This window comes from Elaeis guineensis, chromosome 11 (genome assembly GCF_000442705.2).
Source record: "Elaeis guineensis isolate ETL-2024a chromosome 11, EG11, whole genome shotgun sequence".
Lineage (NCBI taxonomy): Eukaryota > Viridiplantae > Streptophyta > Magnoliopsida > Arecales > Arecaceae > Elaeis > Elaeis guineensis.
The window spans coordinates 108,127,267-108,147,178 of NC_026003.2; the positions used below are offsets into that span (position 1 = coordinate 108,127,267).

At 36.1% G+C, this 19,912-nt stretch overlaps 1 protein-coding gene and 1 pseudogene across 1 annotated transcript; one reads left to right on the forward strand and one right to left on the reverse strand.

The window, feature by feature from the left end:
* Positions 1-2,322: 2,322 nt before the first annotated feature.
* LOC140852574 (large ribosomal subunit protein uL6-like) lies at positions 2,323-6,586 on the reverse strand. Its single transcript, XM_073245968.1, has 3 exons — positions 6,060-6,586; positions 2,783-2,904; positions 2,323-2,677 (listed from the first exon to the last, which is right to left on the reverse strand). The coding sequence occupies exons 1-3, from the start codon at positions 6,439-6,441 to the stop codon at positions 2,594-2,596; spliced, it is 588 nt and encodes a 195-aa protein (XP_073102069.1). The 5' UTR covers positions 6,442-6,586; the 3' UTR covers positions 2,323-2,593.
* Positions 6,587-8,439: 1,853 nt separating this feature from the next.
* On the forward strand, positions 8,440-19,472 carry LOC140852473 (uncharacterized; annotated as a pseudogene).
* The last annotated feature ends 440 nt before the right edge of the window (positions 19,473-19,912 follow it).

The window sequence follows — 19,912 nt, forward strand, 5'->3', positions numbered from 1 at the left end:
TACACTTCACAAGAATATTTTAATAAAAATTCGTAAAATAAAATAAATAAGATTAAATTCTTATTATTACATAATGTCCAAATCCATAACTATGTCCATTTTATACAAATGTACAAGCTATTCATCTAATATCAGATTTAGATACTTTTCTTAGAAGTATGTTATTATACATTAGAAGAAACATAGATGGTTATGATCTGTTTATCTTCTAAATAAAGTAATTTTGATCTATCATTGGATAAAAAAATTATTTTATCTATATAAATTAATAAATTAAATAAATTTATTATTTTAATAGTATATGTTAATTTTTTCTATTAGAATAAGAAAATAATTAATGAACCAAGAAAGATGTATTTATGTTAAGGATTTTTTGCGTGTATATCCTTCCAAATATTCAAATTTCCATGAATATCCTTATAAAATTACTATTTACATATATATTCTTATAATTATTTTTTTTACATATTTATCCATAAAGATATTTTAGTTATTTTAATTTTAAATTATTAATTTTTAACGGTATTAGATGATATGGATACATATATAAAAAAGATATTTTATGAAGATATATATGTAAATATCAATTTTGAAAAGATATTTATATAAATTTGAATGTTTAAGAAGATATATGTGCAAAAAATTCAAAAAAGTATTTAGCAGTTGGTGCCATGACCCTTAGGCCACGTACTGATTACCAAACCAATCCTTGTGGAGTTTTGGTCATGCACACATACTGATCACTAAACCAATCCTTGTGGAGTTTGGTCATGCACATTTTCCTCCCGTCTGGGACTTGTCCTAATGGCCTGGTTTCTCAAAAAATGTACGAGAAAGTCGTAAGCCAATCCATCGATACCAATCTTCCCTCCTAGGTCAATCCCAACATTTCAGGGACACAAATCTTTCGAAAGATAATTTCAGGTGTCTTGAAATTTTGTGAAGGTGATTTGACAATTGAGCCTGGAAAGGATAACAGAAGAGAAAGGTTTAGACATTTAGGAAATTATTCCTGGAAACAGGCTAAATTGATAGTTAGTATAAGGATTTACGACCTTGTGGTGCAAACAATCTTGCCTGTCTTAGAGAGGTCTTTGTCTTTGTGAAAATTGGAACTCAAGTCGAGATGGCTAATACAACAAAATCAGATTTGCCGATGACTCGCAGTTTAACCGACTTTGGTGTCCATCTTATAGAGCTTCACCCACCATCCGATGACCATGGAAACAACAAAGGACTAAATACTATTTCACAGGCAAAGCATTCAGAAGATGGCAATAGCCACCATACATGGATTTGGCAGCTGGTGACGTAGACTGAAAAATCCATTACTCCTGCTATCACCAGGATGCAAGAGCCTGCATACATGATACATGCCAGAGCTCCTGCTATCACCAGGATGCAAGAGCCTGCATACATGATACATGGACTTCCCAGACTTGATTCCTATGGACATGGCTGAATAGAAGCATTGAAATTGATGCCATCCTACAAACAAAACTAAATTTAAAAGAAAAGGAGAAAGGCCTACCCGAGTAATAAACTAGATCGAGGATGTTAGGAATGCATCATCCAAAGAATCAAACCAGAACCCCCAGTTGCTAGATGGAGAGGTCTGACTACTATCACAGGAGTCCTTTCACTTTTGTTTGTATAGTGACACAAATTAGAAAAGCATGAATACAAGATGCTCCTCATCAAAAGATTTTCTCACAAAAAAAAAAAAAAAATGAAAGCTAAAACATATTTGACAAACCTTTTATTTATTTTCTATTTTAAAGATAAAATCTTAAAAAAAATACAACAATATGTTCAGTACTATTGCTTTTCATCTTTAGCATTATTTCTAGAAAAAATAGAAGAAATTCTTGTGATCACTATCTAAATTCCCCCACCATCATTGCTGCCATTACAACGTCTACCACCATCACGACCATCATGGTGACCTAGCGACCACCACTACATTGTCGGCACCCCCAACACCACTGCTGTTGCAGTCACAACACTACCACTATCACTACCTCAGGCACCATTATCATGTTAATCTTTTTAAAAGTAATTGCTATAGCAAATATATTTATATTTTTAAATTTAAAAATAAAATATTTTTTTTCCAAATAAATAAGGAAAATGAGAGAGATGCCAAACAGCACCCAAGAAAAGCACTTTTTCTTTAAAAGCACTTTATAAAAATTTTGTTACCAATCTTTTGACCAAGAAAACCTTTTCCTTTAAAAGTTATAAAAAATATTTTTGAGCAACAACAATCACATCCTCATACTGGATCCAAAAATTGTAATAAGTACAAGGATAAACAACAGATTTGATAACATGAAACATAAACTCACTTTCATAGTTCAAAACATGTGCCCGAGGTATCTACTTTCATTATGATCAATTAAAAAAAAAAAAGGTTCTCCACGGCTAATTATCATTAACTATAAGACTAACCATAGAGTTTATAACTTCCAACATCAGAAGAAAGAACAGTAATTCCAAACAATCACAAGACATCAAGTTTAAGAGAGAACTGTCTAGGCAGAGACTCCTCCACAAGAAAGCTTCAGTAAGGTTCTAATCATCTTAGCATCGCTTACTGTTCCTCAATTGTTCCCTTCTCACTAACATAGATACCATCCAAGAACTTCCTGATGTCTTTGTTCTTCACATGGCATTTCTGTTAACACAAAAGCATCAAATCTTAGTCTTTGAAGAAGCAAATACATGAAAATATAGGAACCATGTGGCAGATTACTAATCTGATATATTTAAAATGGCTGACCTGGTTGATAAGGGCAGCAGAGCGAGAAACAAGTTCAATATCATTGCCATCAAGGATAAGCTCATCCTTGACCTTCTCGGACCGAACGATTTTCACCCCCTCAAGCATATCCACCTTCCGCACTGTACAAATAAAAGATAAAACTACTTGCAACAGGGATGGAGATGCTAAGGAAACTATTAAATGAAACATATGAATCAACATCCAACGTACAGTAAGAAAATAAAATTTGCAGCACTAGAATCTGGCTTTCAATTTAAGCACCCCAAAACATCCAGACTTGCTGAGGCACTTATTCAGAACTTAGTTCCAGTAGAAGTGTGGCTTATGTTTGAGATGAGTCTGTTTTATCTATGTATGCATTTTGTTGAAGAGACACTTAAGCAAGGTTATCAAGTGATACATGTTGTTGTTTTTGTTCTGTTTGGGGGAATTGGGGGAGGACCATGACAGATAATCAGCTGTTCTAATATATGTATTGGTGTCAAGGAAAACTTACAAAAAGAAAAATAAATATCAAAATGCCCCTAAACATTTTGGAATCTCAATTATATCACATTGAAATGCAAATTGGTAAAAGTAATCATCAAATGAGTGCCATCAAATATAAAGATAATCAGGAAAATATAGTAGTTCAAATTTGATCCAACTTGTTGAACTGGTTTAAAAGAGTTAATAATGGGCAAACCACAAAATACTAAGGTAAACTACAACTTAAACCTATCTTAGGGCCAGATAACAAAACCCACATGCTGCTAAATAACATTAAAATCACATTGGTGAGAAAGAAGCTGTCATGTGGTTAGTAAATACTATTAACTCTAGACAATTGTGTGTGGTATGGGTCTGGTTCAAGTGACACATGGCGTAACTCTATAAACAATTGCACCTTTTTTTGAATTGGATGATGAAGGTCCCACATCGACAATCCAAACCAATAGATATGATCTACTACCTCTAAAGTGTTTATATATGATAAATTATATGATTTGGAGACCCAAGCCTATACATCAAGTGATTAAAAGACATCTATTATTTTGAGTTATTTAAACTGTCCAATTTTTTATGAGCCAATGCACATGGTAGGAGTCTCCAAATTACAAGATTCATGATATACAAGCAATTTAAAGTTAATAGATCATATTCAATGGCTCGGATCACACACACATAGATATAAATATGTGTGTGTGTGTATGTGCATATATACCAACTAATCCAATCAAAGTTATATTAGAAATTTAAAAAAAAATGCGTAAGTGAAAGATTTTCAAAAGGCAATCTTTTTTGAACTCAGATGATTAATCAATTAAATATGAAATGTTCGATCAAGTTCAAGAAAAACATATCGCAAAATAATATGCAATTATTTTTACATATCGCAAGAAAAAGATTTAGAAGAATAAAAACATGGTATACAAAGGGTTTCAATGGCGTACTTCTAACTATGTTCTTATAATTGGCACATACATGCATCCACTTTTGATGAACCAGATTGCATATGCAAACTCTTAGAACAAAGTTGGAACCAAGGTTCACAATCTTGGTACTGAACCACGTACCAATACCATCCCATTATAGTGTTGGTATGGGGTACGGTATGAGATGGCAAAGCATACTGAGTGTCTGTATGGTATGAGACTATATAGCAGTTTAGTATTGATACATCAAATCTTGGTTCACACCATCAAAATTTTAAGATATATTTAATAAGCACATCAAAAATAAAAGGGGAAAAAAGGCTTGAGGAACATCAAAACTAAATCAAGTAATAAAATATCTATTAATGGCCTGTTTGGATGGCCAGGTATGTTATTCATTGGATAATGTCCAATCAAATTTTCCTAAAGAAAGGCGGAAACAAATGTTCAGAGAGAAGTATTGGGATCAAAACTAACCAGAGCCCATACATCCCTGAAAAAAGGATCATAAGTTCCAAGTGAGAGGTGATTTTCCTTGCGCATGCAGCTAGGAATAAAGTTTCCTATTATAGTTAAAACTCCCTCGCCATTGCATAACTACTCCTCAAACTCTTATTTTTAGCCATACGAGGATTAAACCATATTGTACCACCAGAAAATGATCTGGCTTCCAAACATGGCCTTAAGATATTGAAATATGTAAAAAAAAAACTATCGCAAAAAGATGTAGATATATATTGCTTTTGATTTTAGATCCTAACCATACCAACAAGTGTTAGCGTACCTATAAGTCATTAGAAAAGGGCAACTTGACGAAACATGGAAAATAAGGCAAATCATCACCAAGAATCTTATTAGACCACAAGAAGCTTGGCAGTTGTAGCACTCGCATATGGAACACAAACTACTCGAGTGCTAACAACTCCAAGATACAACAGATAGAATAAAAGATACGGTAGAAAAAAAAAATAGAAGAGGGAGAACGAAAATGAAACACTTAAAATTTGTGATTGGGTAGCTTTGGGTCTTTTTTTTTTACGATTGGGATTTCTGTTGTGGATTTTGATAATTTTCAGAAAGCTCTGGATGGATATCTAAAACTATGATACTTCGCACGTCTTCAGGAGTGTAATATTAAAATATCCGAACGTTACTCCACATCTCCTCGTATTCCACTCTCTTATCTCCCACAAAGCCTCCAGTCATGAACGTTCTACCACGTTAAGTAGGACCACTTGACGATTTGTTTGACCATGTCAAATCCCACAAAGCCAATGTGATCAAATAAATACTTTTGATTTTATTTAATGCCTTAAACAATGAAAACTTTATGCAATTAATTAAGGAGAATAAAAAATACATCTAGCAAGGTTATTTGACAATAGCATCCAGGGCGATTTGGCCACTCAATCCAACAGAGAAAACATCCCATAATTAGAAGTAGACTCTATTATTTGCTGAGCTAAACAATTGGAGGAAAAAAGAAAAGAAAAGAAGAAAAGAGGAGAGATTAAACCATGCAGCTACTCAAGATCAGTAAAATCACTGGCTACAAAAATAAATGACATTACGAGTCACTTTAAATCTTGCTAGTTATCTCGAACTTAAGTTGTACATACATCAAAAAAAGTTACAATTACAGGATTAAAATAGGGGGAAAAATCGGATATCGTTCCCATCAGGAATTACATATAAATAATTAAAGCAGTCAATTTCCCAATCAAGACTTCACATTTTTACCAACAAAAAAAGCACCTCAAAATTAAAATAATCAAATACTTAAATCCAATATACTATAAATAGGAGAGCGATTATTTGGGGGGAAAAAAAATAGAGAACAAGCGAAAAAAGGGGGGAACAGATCGAGGGAGATGAGACCTTTTTCTCGCCAAGGAAGTTGCGGATCTCGATGGAGTTGTTGTTGTTGTTGATGGAGGCGTTGATGGGGAAGTGGGCGTAGACGAATCGCATCTTGTAGCGGTATCCTTTGGTGACGCCGGTGATGAGGTTCTGGACGTGGCTGATGGCGGTGCGGATGGACGCGGTGGTCTTGCGGGAGCCGAACCAGGCATCCACTTTGAGCTTGCGGCTGCCCTCGATGAGCTGGAAGTCGAGGTTGAGGTGCTTGAAGTTGCGGGTCAGCTTACCGCGGGGGCCCTCCACCTCGACCACCTTCGCCTTCACTCGCACCGTCACCCCCTCCGGGATCTCCATCGTATCCGTCGACAGAATCGTCTTCATCTCGACCGCGCTGGATCGGACTCTCTCTCTCCTTCCTTCTGCCGCCCCCGACGAATCCGACGCTATGTCCCGAATGGAGGATGGAAAGCCAAAGATTTATACCTGGGTCTTATTTGATGATATTTGGGGGCTGCAGGAGGGATGGGGATTACTGGTTAGGGTTTTTGAGTGTTGCCGAGTTGAGATCGTGGCCGTATGGATGGTCTGGATTGATTTTGATGGGTGTGAGGGATGGATGGTGGCTGAGTCCCACAGTTGATGCACCATGTATGCCAATTTGAACTGGCATCCGTATCGCGAGCCATAGCCAAATTGTTTCTAATCGTGAAAATTTTTCATTCTCTTGACCTAATTGCAGCGTAACTACAATCGAGTGCCCATTGGCCTAAATCCTATCTATGGATTGGTTGGACCGCACAATTAAAAATAAAAAAAATTATAGAGATTTTGGATTGGAGAGGAATGGAGTTGATATGAGCCTTAAACAGGCATAATCATAAAGAAAATCCAATAAACAAATCATAAGGGATGCATTTGGTTCATGTCCGGAACCATAATCAGAATAGTCATATCATCTAATATATTTAGTTTGTCTATTTCCTTCAATATATTTGATTCATGATAAAAATTAAAATCAGAATCAGAATAAAATTTAAATGTTCGAAGAAAATAAAGATTATGCTTTTTAAATACCGAAATATTTTTATTTTTTCATAGATTGAGAATGAGAATGAAATTCTCTTTAATCAAATAGTCAAAATAAAGACTCATTTTTATTGTCAAGTCCAACTCTTCGGAACCAAATACATCCGAAGTGAAATCACTCTGTTTGTACAAACCATTTTGAATTTGATGATCCACGAGGAGCACCAGGTCTTGGAAGTAGATGTACCGGATTGGTGGTCTCCTTGGCGACTTTGTTTTATCATTGTCTTGGTGAAGTAGATGTACTCAATCTTCACACAAGGTCTTGGAAAAGTGCTAGAAGCTGGATATGGAAGAGCAAATCAAATCCCATGGTAACCAATTTTGGGTGGAAAGTTGGCAATCAATCTCGGGCAACAAAAGTTCAAACTACTAAATAAAGGACTTCAATTAGAAACTAATCATCCATCATCCATGGTTTGGCAAGGGGAGGAAGTATCTAAATCATGTTTTCATTTCATGCTCCTAGATATGGATACTGGGTGAAAAATCGATTTTGGAACACCCAAAGACCTGACAAATTTCTGCATGTGGTTCTCAAGCAAACCAAAATGATCATGGTGGGAAGAGCTATTCTCTATACCCATGGCTGAATATAGAGTTGCTTTGGAGGTTGTCATGTTTGCTTTTAATTTCCCTGGTATTGCAAACCTATTGCCATGTGATAATGCAACAATCATTTGTGTGCACCATTAGTTACAAGAAGATAACACTGGCTCCTTTTGGATACAGCGAACATGATAGCTCAACGAGATCATTCTCGTATCATATATTTATCAAGCCAGCAATGCATTGACAAATTGATTGTAAAATCCTGATGTTACGCTTCCAAGAATAAGAATCCAAGCATGGTGTGTTTGTTTCCTTGTTTAGGCTTGAGACCGATTGCCACAATCGATCCACAGATTACCTTCAGCTCATATCACCCTTAAGAATATTGACTATTGGAAAAATTATGTTGACCGCTATGAGGCCATCTATGTATACCACGAGGCCGATTTTTTTTTCTTTTCTTTCCCTTTTTTTTTTTTTATTCCTGTAATGATGGGACCAATTTCTTTGCTAATTGGCTGGCTACCAAAGGAGATTAAAGGAACTAAAAGAATTGGTGGGACTTTTGTAAAAGAGAATGCAAACTTGGGAGGGGGCACCCACAGACAATATGGAGAAAGAAATATGGCTACTGACGACGGCAAACTATTTGCCGTTTTTATGTGGCATTAGATGGACCGGTGTCCTGGTCGCCCGGGTCCGGTTCTCTTCGAAAGCCGTTATCGTGTCGTTCCACCAAGGATCAACCTAGTCGCAGGCTCGCTCTCCTCTTTACCCTTTCCCTCTCTATTCCTCGCTCTCCGCCCTCTTTCTTTCTTCTCGCCGAATCGGCCATGCCCGCCCAAGTCGAATCCCCCGAGGCCACCACCGCCATAGCCCCCCACAAGAAGCGGAAACCAAAGCACAAGAAGGGCAAGACTCCAAACAAGAAGATAAAGAAGGCAGCCGGGGCCATGGCCGCCGCCGCCAAGCACAATAACCCAGCAAGAAGATGATCAAGCTATTCCGCAAGAGGGCCAGGGAGTACAACTCCGAAGACGACGACGACGACGACTATGACGAAGAGAAATCGACTGCCGGACTGAGGGATTCGAGCGCCGAAGCCCTTCAGGATCGAGAGGATGTCGCCTCGAGTGGGGACTCCGGCGAGGAGGGGGAAGGGCAGAGGGCTTTGGATTCTGGAGACGATTTCAGTGGAGATTCCGAAGGTGATGACGAGGACGAGGGGTATGGCGCTCATCAGCGTATTACGAAGTTCGCCGAAGGTTCTAGAGCGTTCAGGGTGGCTTTCATGAAGATTATGAAAAAGAATCTTCCAAACGATCCACTAGTAAGTGTTTCTCTAGGCATCAATACGATTCTTGGTTGAAAAAAAGGTTTTTTTCTCTTCTTTTGATAATGATATTTTTATTTTTTATTTTTCAGGGTCCTATATTGTCGGCACACAAGAAGCTTGTCGCCGAGAAGCTTGCAGAAGAAGAAACTGAGCATAAGGTGAAGGGAGAAGCAAAGAAAGAGAAGCATTTGGTCTGTACGCTTTGACCTAAGTAACTAGAATTTGGAGTTTAAATGTTTGAAAGCTCGTAGTCATATTATTATTTACTTGAATTTCTAACAGGCAGCAGAGAAAGGGCGTGTAAAGCCAGCTAATTTCTTGGATGCAAAGGAGAAGTCTCTTATTAGTATTGCCACAAAAGGAGGTATTTTTTGACTTATGAAAAGAATGGTTTTGTTGTTTGGCTACAGTAATGGTGCCTGAGTGGCTACCTTTGTTCTTGATTTCGATCTCTGGTGGCTAACACACACCCTCTGTCTTGCATGCTTGATGCTGGTTATTCAGTGGTCAAGTTATTTAATGCGGTGAGATTTCACTCACTTGAGCTCACATCCTTGTTTGGTTCTTTATAAAATCTGCATTTTTTTAAAAATTATGGTTCATGTTAATAGAAGAGTTACCGTTGTTTATCATAACTTTGAGACGTTATCTGCAGGTAAGTAAGGCACAGAATCCTCAGAGAGGCTTGAATCCTTCAAAGTCAAAAGATGCCAAAGGTATGACAATTGCAGTTGTATTGTCTTTCATCTGCCTGGAGTTTGGATTGCTGCTATCAAGCTGCGAAAGTGTGAACTCATACAGTTTCATTTTCACACAATCTGTCTCTCAATAAATATGTCACTTAGATCTCTTATCTCTTTTCAGATATTATTTGAGATTTACTCCTGTTATCATGCCTTTACTTGCATCACTTCATTAGAGGAGACTAATTAACTTAGAACGTTTGCAATGCAAACTCGAATCCTTTTATGGGTCATTATGAGCATGCTTGTTGTTGTTAGATGTAAGAAGTTGAAAGTGGGATTATGAAGACATTATTTTTCTCCACTTATGTTGTGCTAGGACAATATATGAGTAAGTGGATATGCTAGTCCGGATGACAAAAACACTTCAAAATAATTTTATGAATTATTGTTTTTGCTTCCCTAGAAGATGTTCTCTTTGCAAAGGGAGCTTTTGAAATAAATAAAAGTACAAGTATTTTCGGGGTTTTTGCAATAGTGAAATTAGTGACGGGATCATTTCAATGGTGTGATAGATTAGTGAAAGAGGATCCCTGAAATGGTGTAGTTATATGAATTGTGGATCAGCATAGGCCCTCTTAGTGAGGATGCATGTCATCCTTTAGCACTTGGGAAGTGGGCTTTGATGCAATATACAAATGCCTAAAAATGACACAAGCTTAGAATTCTAACTCTTCTAGAGTGGTATCTTGTTGATGCCTTGGTCCCCTCCCCACTGTCCTTGCAGTGGAAGGAAGCCTTCTTTGCGTTCCACCTAAGCTATGCAAGGAAGGACCAAAGCCATGCAAGGAAGGACCAAAGCCAATCCAAGGAACAAAAAAGCTTCATAGGTTCTTTATGTCCAAGTATAGGTAGTTTGTATTTTTATAGACATGTCTATTTCATTGAGCCTCTCTTTGAGACGATGCCCAGATTGTTATCCTTTTATGCTGGTTGGAACTTACTTGACAAGGAATTTTGCTTATTGATGTCATTGACAAAGAAGGAAAAAATTGACATGTGTAGTTTAGTTCCAATTGAATGTTCTTGATTCATCAGCGATGACATTGATCAATCACGTGATTTCATGTTGGTTCACTGTGTAATTTGTGAGTTAAGTTATATTAATAAGAATTGTGTCATGTAACTTCATTCAAAAATGAAATAATATTTAACTAATTTTGGAATAAAATAAAAGAATTGGATTTGAAAATAATTTCAATCTTGATTTTTTTCAAAATGAATAGGATCTAATCCATTTTGGGGCGAACAACCCGATGTTACTGTTTATTCTTTTTTTTTTAACTCATTGGATTCAGTACATTAATAGGTTGCTTAATTGCCCATATTATCTCGTGTGAGGAGCTATGATATATTGAAATGATATATCAGAAGATTCAGAACAAACCTTTACTTTCATTTTTGTTCTTTTTTTTTTTTTTTTGGGTGGGGGTGGTTGGGGGATGTTCCAGCTCGATTCAAAGTCAAACAACTTTCATGTACAACTTCCTATATGGGATAGGTGGCATCATAACTCCTTGCTGCAGAACTCTAACATCTATAACATGTTCCATTCATCTCAAGCATCTTTTAATTTCAAATTCTTAAATAATAATTGAGATGGTATTCTTTTCTTTATTCTTGGTTAGGTATTTGATTCATGACTTTATCAAATGTGTTTCATGTTTTGCAGTTATGTTACAAATGATGTCTTCATTCTTCAATTTTGCTGCCCTCATATTTCCTTAGATATTTATGATCTATGGTTACCCATTATCAATCATAGGTACCTCTTACAAGTCTCATTAACTTTTCTAATTCAACATCTTCAGATACTTTGTTGTTCTTCTGCTTCATATCTACAATTAACTTGAGAACTCCCTGGCTAGACCAGAAGATGTAATTTTACTTATTGTTAGCTTTAGAAGAAGTGGTTTCTTACAAAGTCATATGCTTCCATATAAGGAGATGTGGTTTAATATAGCTACGAAGGTAGCATCATCTTGACATTGCTGGGAAAATTTAAAGTAAGGATGTTCTGTAAAAATGACTTCAGGACTGGATATAATTAGAGAAAACAGATTCCTTAGGTTTTCTATAGGCGCAAGGTTGACAAAAGGCTATTTGGAGGACCATATATATATATATATATACAGAGAGAGAGAGAGAGAGAGAGAGAGAGAGAGAGAGAGACATTGATGGTATTATCACTTCATTGATGGTTGTGAGATTCAATCTTCCTGTGTGTGATATGTGAAGTCCAATAGTAGCCAATTGATGGTGTAGCATAAGTTCTTTAAGTCTATAATTTTAGGAGGTCCAAAAGGACTAAGGGGTTGGTACTGTTCACATCACTGTTGCATTTGGGCTGTTAGGAGTCAATAACTAGTTTGTTTTGGGCATGTTTTGAGGGATTTGTTTGTATGATTGTAAAGAATCCCACAAGGCCTGAAATGAAAATCTTTATAAAGTGGATCAAGCAAAGGACTCGTATGTTTTTCTTTCTGTGTGTGAATGGAATTGAAGATTTGAGGCCAGGTTCAACCCTAGTGTTTTCTCCCTCTCTCTTCCCCTCTTCTATGACTATCTTTTTTTTTTTCTGCTGCATATTCTTCCCTTCTCTCTTTGGTGTTCTTCTTCTCCTTTGTTTCATAAATCTGCTGTTTCTCTCCCTCTATTATTTCTTTTCTCCATATTCTCTTTATTTTCTTCTGTCTTTCTTATTCTGTGTTCTACTTGTTATCTTCTACTATTGTTGCAGAGTTCTGTTTGGAGCCTTTGAAGCTGGAATGACAACAGGAATGAATCCAGATATAAACTGGATTTTTTTGCTACAACAAGGATCTGTTGTGAACTTATATAAAACTTTTGTTCTCAGTCTGATCATATCCTTAAAATGTTCTTAGCCCAGTGACCCTCTTCTTTGATCCTGAAAGAACCCTTAAAGTCTCTACTTTGTCCTCTCCCATCCATGAGCTATTGTGGTACAGCCAAGGATTAGAGCCTCTAAAAGCCTCAAGAAACCATATTTGTTTTGACCCACCATTACCACCGTGCAACCCTAATCTCAATGTCCTGCATCAATATGGTGGTTAAAAGCTGATATTACTAGGTTTCCTTTTGACCTAACATTGCTACTGTACAGTCCTAATCTCAGGGTCGTACATCAATATGGTGGTTAAAAGCTGATATTACTAGGTTAAAGATTATTCAGAGTGACATTTTACTGTTACTCATTTTTATCAACAGCGGCTGCAGAGATTTTCATCTTAACTCTATTTCTTATGTCATTATTAAGATTGACAGATTTCACTAATGTTTGGGTGTTTCCTGTATGTCAGTGTTATTAATATTCTTCTAATTTATTCTAACCAGTGTATTTGTAACTGTGACAGTGTTGGCAAAACAAAGAAAACAAACTTTCTTATCAGAACTCCAAAAACCAACAACACAAGCTCCCGGCAACCCTTCGCCATTCAACTCTTCCAAGGTAACCACATTTGTATGTGTCTTGTGCATGCCATGCTCTTATCCACTTTCATGGATTATTTTGTTTGCATTTTAGTCTAAATATCCTTCTCTTTGTGCCTTGAACTGGTGAGAAAGCATTGTACTATAAACCTTGCTGTTGATGTTGCATTCTTTGCAATGACTTGAAGTAATGTTTTCTTTTTTCCCGAGGACATCGGTGTTTCTGGATTTATTTTTATCTGGTATTTTATATTTCTCTCCAAAGCCTGCTTTCAGCGAGACAACTATGATTGTAGTCTTTTCTAGAATATTTCATTCTCTGACATTGCACAAATTCTTCAAAACTCATGCTTGTTAGCTGTAAATACTTCATTCTCTGATATCGCACAAATTCTCCAAAACTCGTGCTTGTTAGCTGTCATTTAGTATCCCATTTTGTTTGCCTTTTGAAATGGCACATGAAGTTACATGGAATGCGGTACTGCCCCGTACCGTCCATATCATACCGTATCGATCTCGTACCGGTATGCCATATCGAAGCGTACCGACATTATCATACCATACCGAACTGCGTACCAATATTAAACAGAATTTCATTGGTACGGGGTCCGGTACCGGTACGGCGAATCTTGTGAAGTTATATGCATGGTTTTTTCTTGGTTTTTAGGAGTAGAATTTTCATCTTGATCCACGAGGCCCATTCACAAGAACCAATTGGGAATTTGTGGATCAATGAGAAAAGCAACAAATGGAACTTGTTCTACATAATAGGTTTTGTGGGCTTTAGTTCCAAGATTTATCACAGGCCTGTTGAAAGCCAGATGTGACCAGTTGCGAATAGATGAATTTGAAGGAATGTGTGCATATTTGGTGTGTTTTAGCTGTGTGGAACATTAGCTTAATGTATGATGGTGTTATTTTTTGCTTCTTGGAGTATATTTGGTTTGACTAGATTTTTGAGTAATTAGGATGCCAAGTGGGTAGAAACTTTTTTTCTGATGGGACCACTTACATGCTTTAATTGTGGTCAAGGGAATAGAGGGACCTAATGACAGAAACTTCTCCCCTTGCTCTTTGTTGCATTATGTGGAATTTTGTGTTGACTCATAAATCAAGCATTTGATTGGCTTGCTTTTTCATGATAAAGATTTGATCACTAATCCCTTGATAGATGATATATGATCTTTTGTATAATGATAATTAGTGGTAGGTTTTTGGTCATTTTTTTCTTATGATTTCGAGTATCTTTTGGATCCCTTAAGGTTAGCTGCTTCTGCCTGCACTTCCATCAAGAGATAGGGAATGTGATTTGCTACTTCTCTTTTTGTCATATCTATAGGAGAATTTGTAAAATAAAGAAACACTCACTGATAATAGAGAAGTTGACACAACAAATGATGAAATCAAATGCACAATAAAGAAAAAAAAAGAATAATAATTACCTGTAAAGGCATGAGCCAAGGTCAGGTACTTTAGTCACCAGCTCTAAGTCCTATTTCAAGCACAAGTCATCTAAAATTTATATTTTTATATAAAGAAGTGAAATTTTACATGAGAAAACCTTGGAATGAGTTAAGAAGAGCATTATGTTATGCGCGTGCGTTCAAAAAGGTAATATGCTAATACCACTAATAAAGTCAGTTGTGTCTAAATGTAATCAACATCTTTTAATTGTTTCATAAAACTTTTTTCTTCAATATCAAAATAACCTATTTATGAAACAAAAAGTTATGGCATGCATGCAGTGATTATGGTGTAACAAATTGCATCTTTGTTGTAGAATCTTTCCTTTTTGTCTTTTTCTTTGAAGCCCTACATAAATTTGAGGAACTAAAGACAAAAGATCATGCAGTTTTATAGGAAAAGACTACTGGTAGTGTAGGTCCCATAACAGACATTAGTCCTATAAAAGTGATAAAGGTTTGAGACAGGCAAAGGTTAGTATTACTCATAAAATCACCTTGCTTGAAGCTGATGGCAGTGAATAACCTTGTTTGAGGATGGATGGCTTGTGTCTGGCTCAAGTAGTTTAGGCTACCATATAGTTTCTTTTCTACAAAATGTACAAAATGATATGGAGAAAGATACTTCTATATCCTTTTTAGATGCCACACTACCAGATTTTCAGTACTCAACCCTGTTATACTTTGTAATTGAATGGCCACTCTGCATATCTTCTACTGGTTAATTGTTTCAGTTTTTGTTGATATATAGGGCCTCAATCCTCATGATTTCATTGGATGCTTGAGTACCAATTTTTCATTTTAAAGAACCAGTGATATTTTGAAAGTTGGAACATAGTTGTCAAATAGCCCGTGGTCCCTGGCAATGCACCTAATTTATTGTCCAGGCTATCTTGCCCAGATGACTGACTTAATACAAATACAAAGTCAAAGTCAGTCATTCTTGATCTAATTTTGTCATTGCTGTCATCATAATTTCATAGCATATCAATAAGTTGACATGTTATCATGCCGTAAAGGCATAAACAGTGAACATAAACAATTAAAAGCACTTTCTAGATATATTGTAGTTTGTAAGATCTATACTGAAGCCATAACGTGTTGCATCTATATCGTTGTTGTCCTAGCTCAATTGGTAGAAATTGCCAGGTTTACCCAATTGTTTATCTTCCCAGATACTGAAACTAGAGCTTGTGTGTAGAATTTTGAAGGAAAGATTATTTGGGTTCACCTCCTTTTAATATTTTAACATGCCTTAAGGCACATGCAGTGAATGTGAACAATCAAAAAATACCTTCAAGATATATTGTAGTTTGTAAATCTATACAGAAGCGACAACATATTTATCATTAGTCTTAGATTGACAACATATTTATCATTATTGTCTTAGATCATGTGGTAGAGATTTCTAGGCTTCATCAAATGTGTCTTGCCTGAGAGTAAAGAACTAGAGCTTGGGTGCAAGGCTTTGAAGGAAAGAACTTTTCTAGTTACTTGTTTATACTTGAGTTTGTTTTTTTCAATATCATTTGATTTTCCCTTGGATCCAATTTAGTGCATCTTTTTTCCATCTTAGCATCCATGTGTCAATATAATGGAAAATTACAGTGAAAAGTTCGAAATGTTTTAATTCATATTGAGGTAGACACATACATGTGGACACGTGTATGTATATAGACACGTGTGCTTGCATGTATGATCATCTGAGGGTCGCCTAGGCATCTTGAGGCATCATAACTGCCCAGGCACCCAGGCTAAAACAGTGCACTGGATTGGTATGTCCACTTTAAATGACTGCAACTGCTTTGTTGTTTTGGTTGCTATTCATATTTGGGAACCTGAAAGCAATTTAAGGTTTTTAATTTTCATTTCTTTTTTCTTTTTGGCTTCTTGTATATGAAGTTATTGTGAGACAGGTTAATGCAAAATACACTGCCTTCTAAATCAACATAAAATGGAAGTTGTATATCTAACGTTTTGTTTGACTTCAGCTTCATAATATTCTACACTTTTCTCTTTCCATTGAAAAATGGTCGCATATGGTTTGTTTAAAATTTAAATATGGTCAGGATATGTACCCAGGTTTACCATTACATAATCATATTTTGAGCAAGTAGATTCCTTTGGATAAATCCGGTTATCCTTGGCCTCTGTTGCTAATAGCATGCTTTGCACAGGTTCCCAATTCTACAGGTAAAGAACATAGCAATGAGCCTGGATGGGCTCCATTACGTGACAGTTACATGCTGAGTTCAAAGTTGAAGGACTGGGATAAAATGCCAGTAAGAATTGATAATGAACTTCTTTTTACATTTTGTTTGAGAGAGATGAGTATATGATGCTTTAAATATTCTTTCAAATGCTTATTGGATTTCGCCTGTGTGACTCATCTAGGATCCTGGTGGAGCTGTTGATGAAGAAGACGTTTCTCTGGAGAGTTCCTCTGATGAAGAATAAAAAGACACGAAAACTTAAGGTAAATATGCTCTTTTCAGCAAGTATTTTGAACCTGGAAATAGAAATATATTCTTATCTTACAATTCAACACTTGGAGTTCCTATGACTCATTAAATATGTGTCTATTTTCACCCATCAACATAAGCTGATGATCAGACTGTTGAGTGATATATATTAAACTATCTGGAAATTCAGGGATGATAAAAGGTAGGGGACAGAGGTGGAAAATGTTTAAAATAACCTTTGCATCATATATGAATAATATTAGATAAGTTAAACATTAATGTGCCCCTTGTTTTATCATATATTACCATGCAAGGTAATGAGGTTTATGGTGTATGTTATGAGTGACTAGTTGATCAGTAGAAGGTGAATGTCCAAGAAGAACTTTCCTATCTAAACCTTTTCTTATAAAAATGGGTATTCAAGTTTGTTTTCTCTTAATGGAAACTGAATTAATGAATTATCTTAAGTGGACTCTAATTGTTCCCTGGAAGTTCATTGATAAATAACCTGTTTCTTGCAATACTAACTAAAAAGTTCAAAACAAGAAATGAAATGGGTATGCACTAATTATAGATAAGCAGTTTGGCTTCTAGCTTGGCGGGAATATGCTACAAAATACAAATGCAAACTTTTCTGTTGCAGTATAGCAGTGTGAGCTGGTGTTATGAAACACTTGCTGATTTTGCTGCAAACAATTTCTGAGATTCAGGCATGATTGAACTGGCACTTGTATGCATCTCTACCAGCACCAATGATAGTGAGGACCATTCTATAGAAGAAACTCTTAAAATGCAACGTCTATTATGCATTGAAATGGGCACTGAACTGTAAAGGAGATGACTAATATAGGGGAGTATAGTTAACTGTGCCATTAAGGTGCTTAAGAGCTTATTAAAGTGACGTTGACAAGACTCAATAAGATTCTGGTGAACCTAATCTGAAGAAACCTAGGGTAGAAAATGAGTTTTCCTACTGTATTTTTAGTGGATCTTTACAGATATATGATATGATAATTGATGCCATGGGCATGATATGTGATGCTTCAATCCTCATTACTTTGTAAATTTATTTATTATTCAGAAGAGAGAGAGAGAGGGAGAGAGAGAGAGAGATTCGTGTCTAAACACCTTATTGACTTTTGATAGTGTGAGTTCTATTCTCTTCCTCTTTTTTCTTTGAGGGAAGGGAATCATGAATGTTTTACTTAGAATCTTAAATTATTCTGTAGAAGCTTTTTCCAGAATAAAGAAAGCATTAAAAAGTTTTTAGAGAGAAATTTAACTATTTAAGTGAATACAGTGAGAATGTGGAAGATGCACTCCTCATGCTGTTAGGACTTTTTGTAAATACACATTGTATGAGAGGGGAAGACATTAAGGGCATGTCTGGTGTTGATTATGTTTTTTAAAATATTGTTCGTATAAAAAGAAGAAACCAATATCCAAGTTTTCTAGCATCTCCTAAAAGCCCATTTTTAGACATTTTTCCTTGTACAAGCACTTCGTAGATAACTTACTAAACACTTCATTTTCAGAAATTAATTTTTTGCTTTAGAGTTAAAAAGGTACTTTCTTTAAGCAACATCAAACATGCCCTAACACTTCTTTTCCTTTATACTTATGGCTCTGTCTTGTGATCTTCCTTAAGAATTGCTTTGTCATATTACACACACACACATATGCATGTACTTGTGTCCTTATACACGTGTATATGTATGTATTTAAAGAGAAATGAGCCACTATACGCCCAATAGGATTGTGGACTCAGTCCCACCATTATAAAATCAATTATGGCTTTTAAACTGAGGAACCATGCTTAGTGTCAATATGCAGTATCTACCAAGATAACTAAATAAATAAGATTCAGCTTCGTATGCATGGTACATGGGCTTTTCTATTGATTCTGTATATGGCAATGAACTTGTTATATTTTGAACCTCTTTCTCATCACCACTCTAGCACTTCTGTTTACAGTTACAAGTCCTACATAAAACTGAGCCATCATTTTTATCTTGTAACCTGCAGGCTTTCTTACAGGCATTCTGTGGCTGGTGTGAGAAGAATGGAATTATGTAACTAGAAGTTATCCTCGAGTATCATATGCTTGTCTAATTAATTTGCTTCTACAGAAGCAGATTTGTGCACCCAAGCTGGTTTAGATGCTGTTACGACAACAAGAGCATCTACAGTTAGCATCAACATTCTAGGAATATTGGAGGAGAAAGATTTTGGGGTTTTCCATGTTTGCCCATAATAGCACTAGTACTGCCGATGATTACTAGTTCACTAGTTTCTTATTATTACTTGTTTTTAACTTTTCCGACCTAGCTGCAGATAATTAGCAAATCCTGTAATCACTTATTTTGCAAATTGTAGGTGGGTGCCGTATGTTTTTCAAACTGCCTACAGAACAATTATGAAAGCTTTTGGAAGGGGAATCTTGCATCCCTTTTTGTCATCTGTCTCATTCTCTAGAGGATGACCGGAAGGTAATGACAGGCCGGTGTAGTGCATATGACCAAATTAGTTTCTTGAATAAATCGATGCGTGAGAGATTGTTTCAAGTTTGTTCAGGATATATCTACTTCTATACGCTGTTGGATCCATATCTACCACATCTATATAAATGCATAAGCAGGTGGGAAACGTAGCATGCAGAGTTATATGAGACATAAATCCTTGTCAGCATGCATCATGCTAGTTAGATGCACCTGAAAGCAAGCAACTTTTTGATCCTAGCTGAATGTCGACTGCTAAGAT

What these genes read in the sequence shown, in the direction of transcription:
- LOC140852574 (XM_073245968.1), bottom strand. Translation starts at nt 6,441, where the DNA reads ATGAAGACGATTCTGTCGACGGATACGATGGAGATCCCGGAGGGGGTG. An exon ending in GGTCTCATCTCCCTCGATCT is followed by an intron (nt 2,905 to 6,059) that starts GTTCCCCCCTTT and finishes TTATTTGTACAG; the next exon opens with TGCGGAAGGTGGATATGCTT. An exon ending in CTGCTGCCCTTATCAACCAG is followed by an intron (nt 2,678 to 2,782) that starts GTCAGCCATTTT and finishes TTGTGTTAACAG; the next exon opens with AAATGCCATGTGAAGAACAA.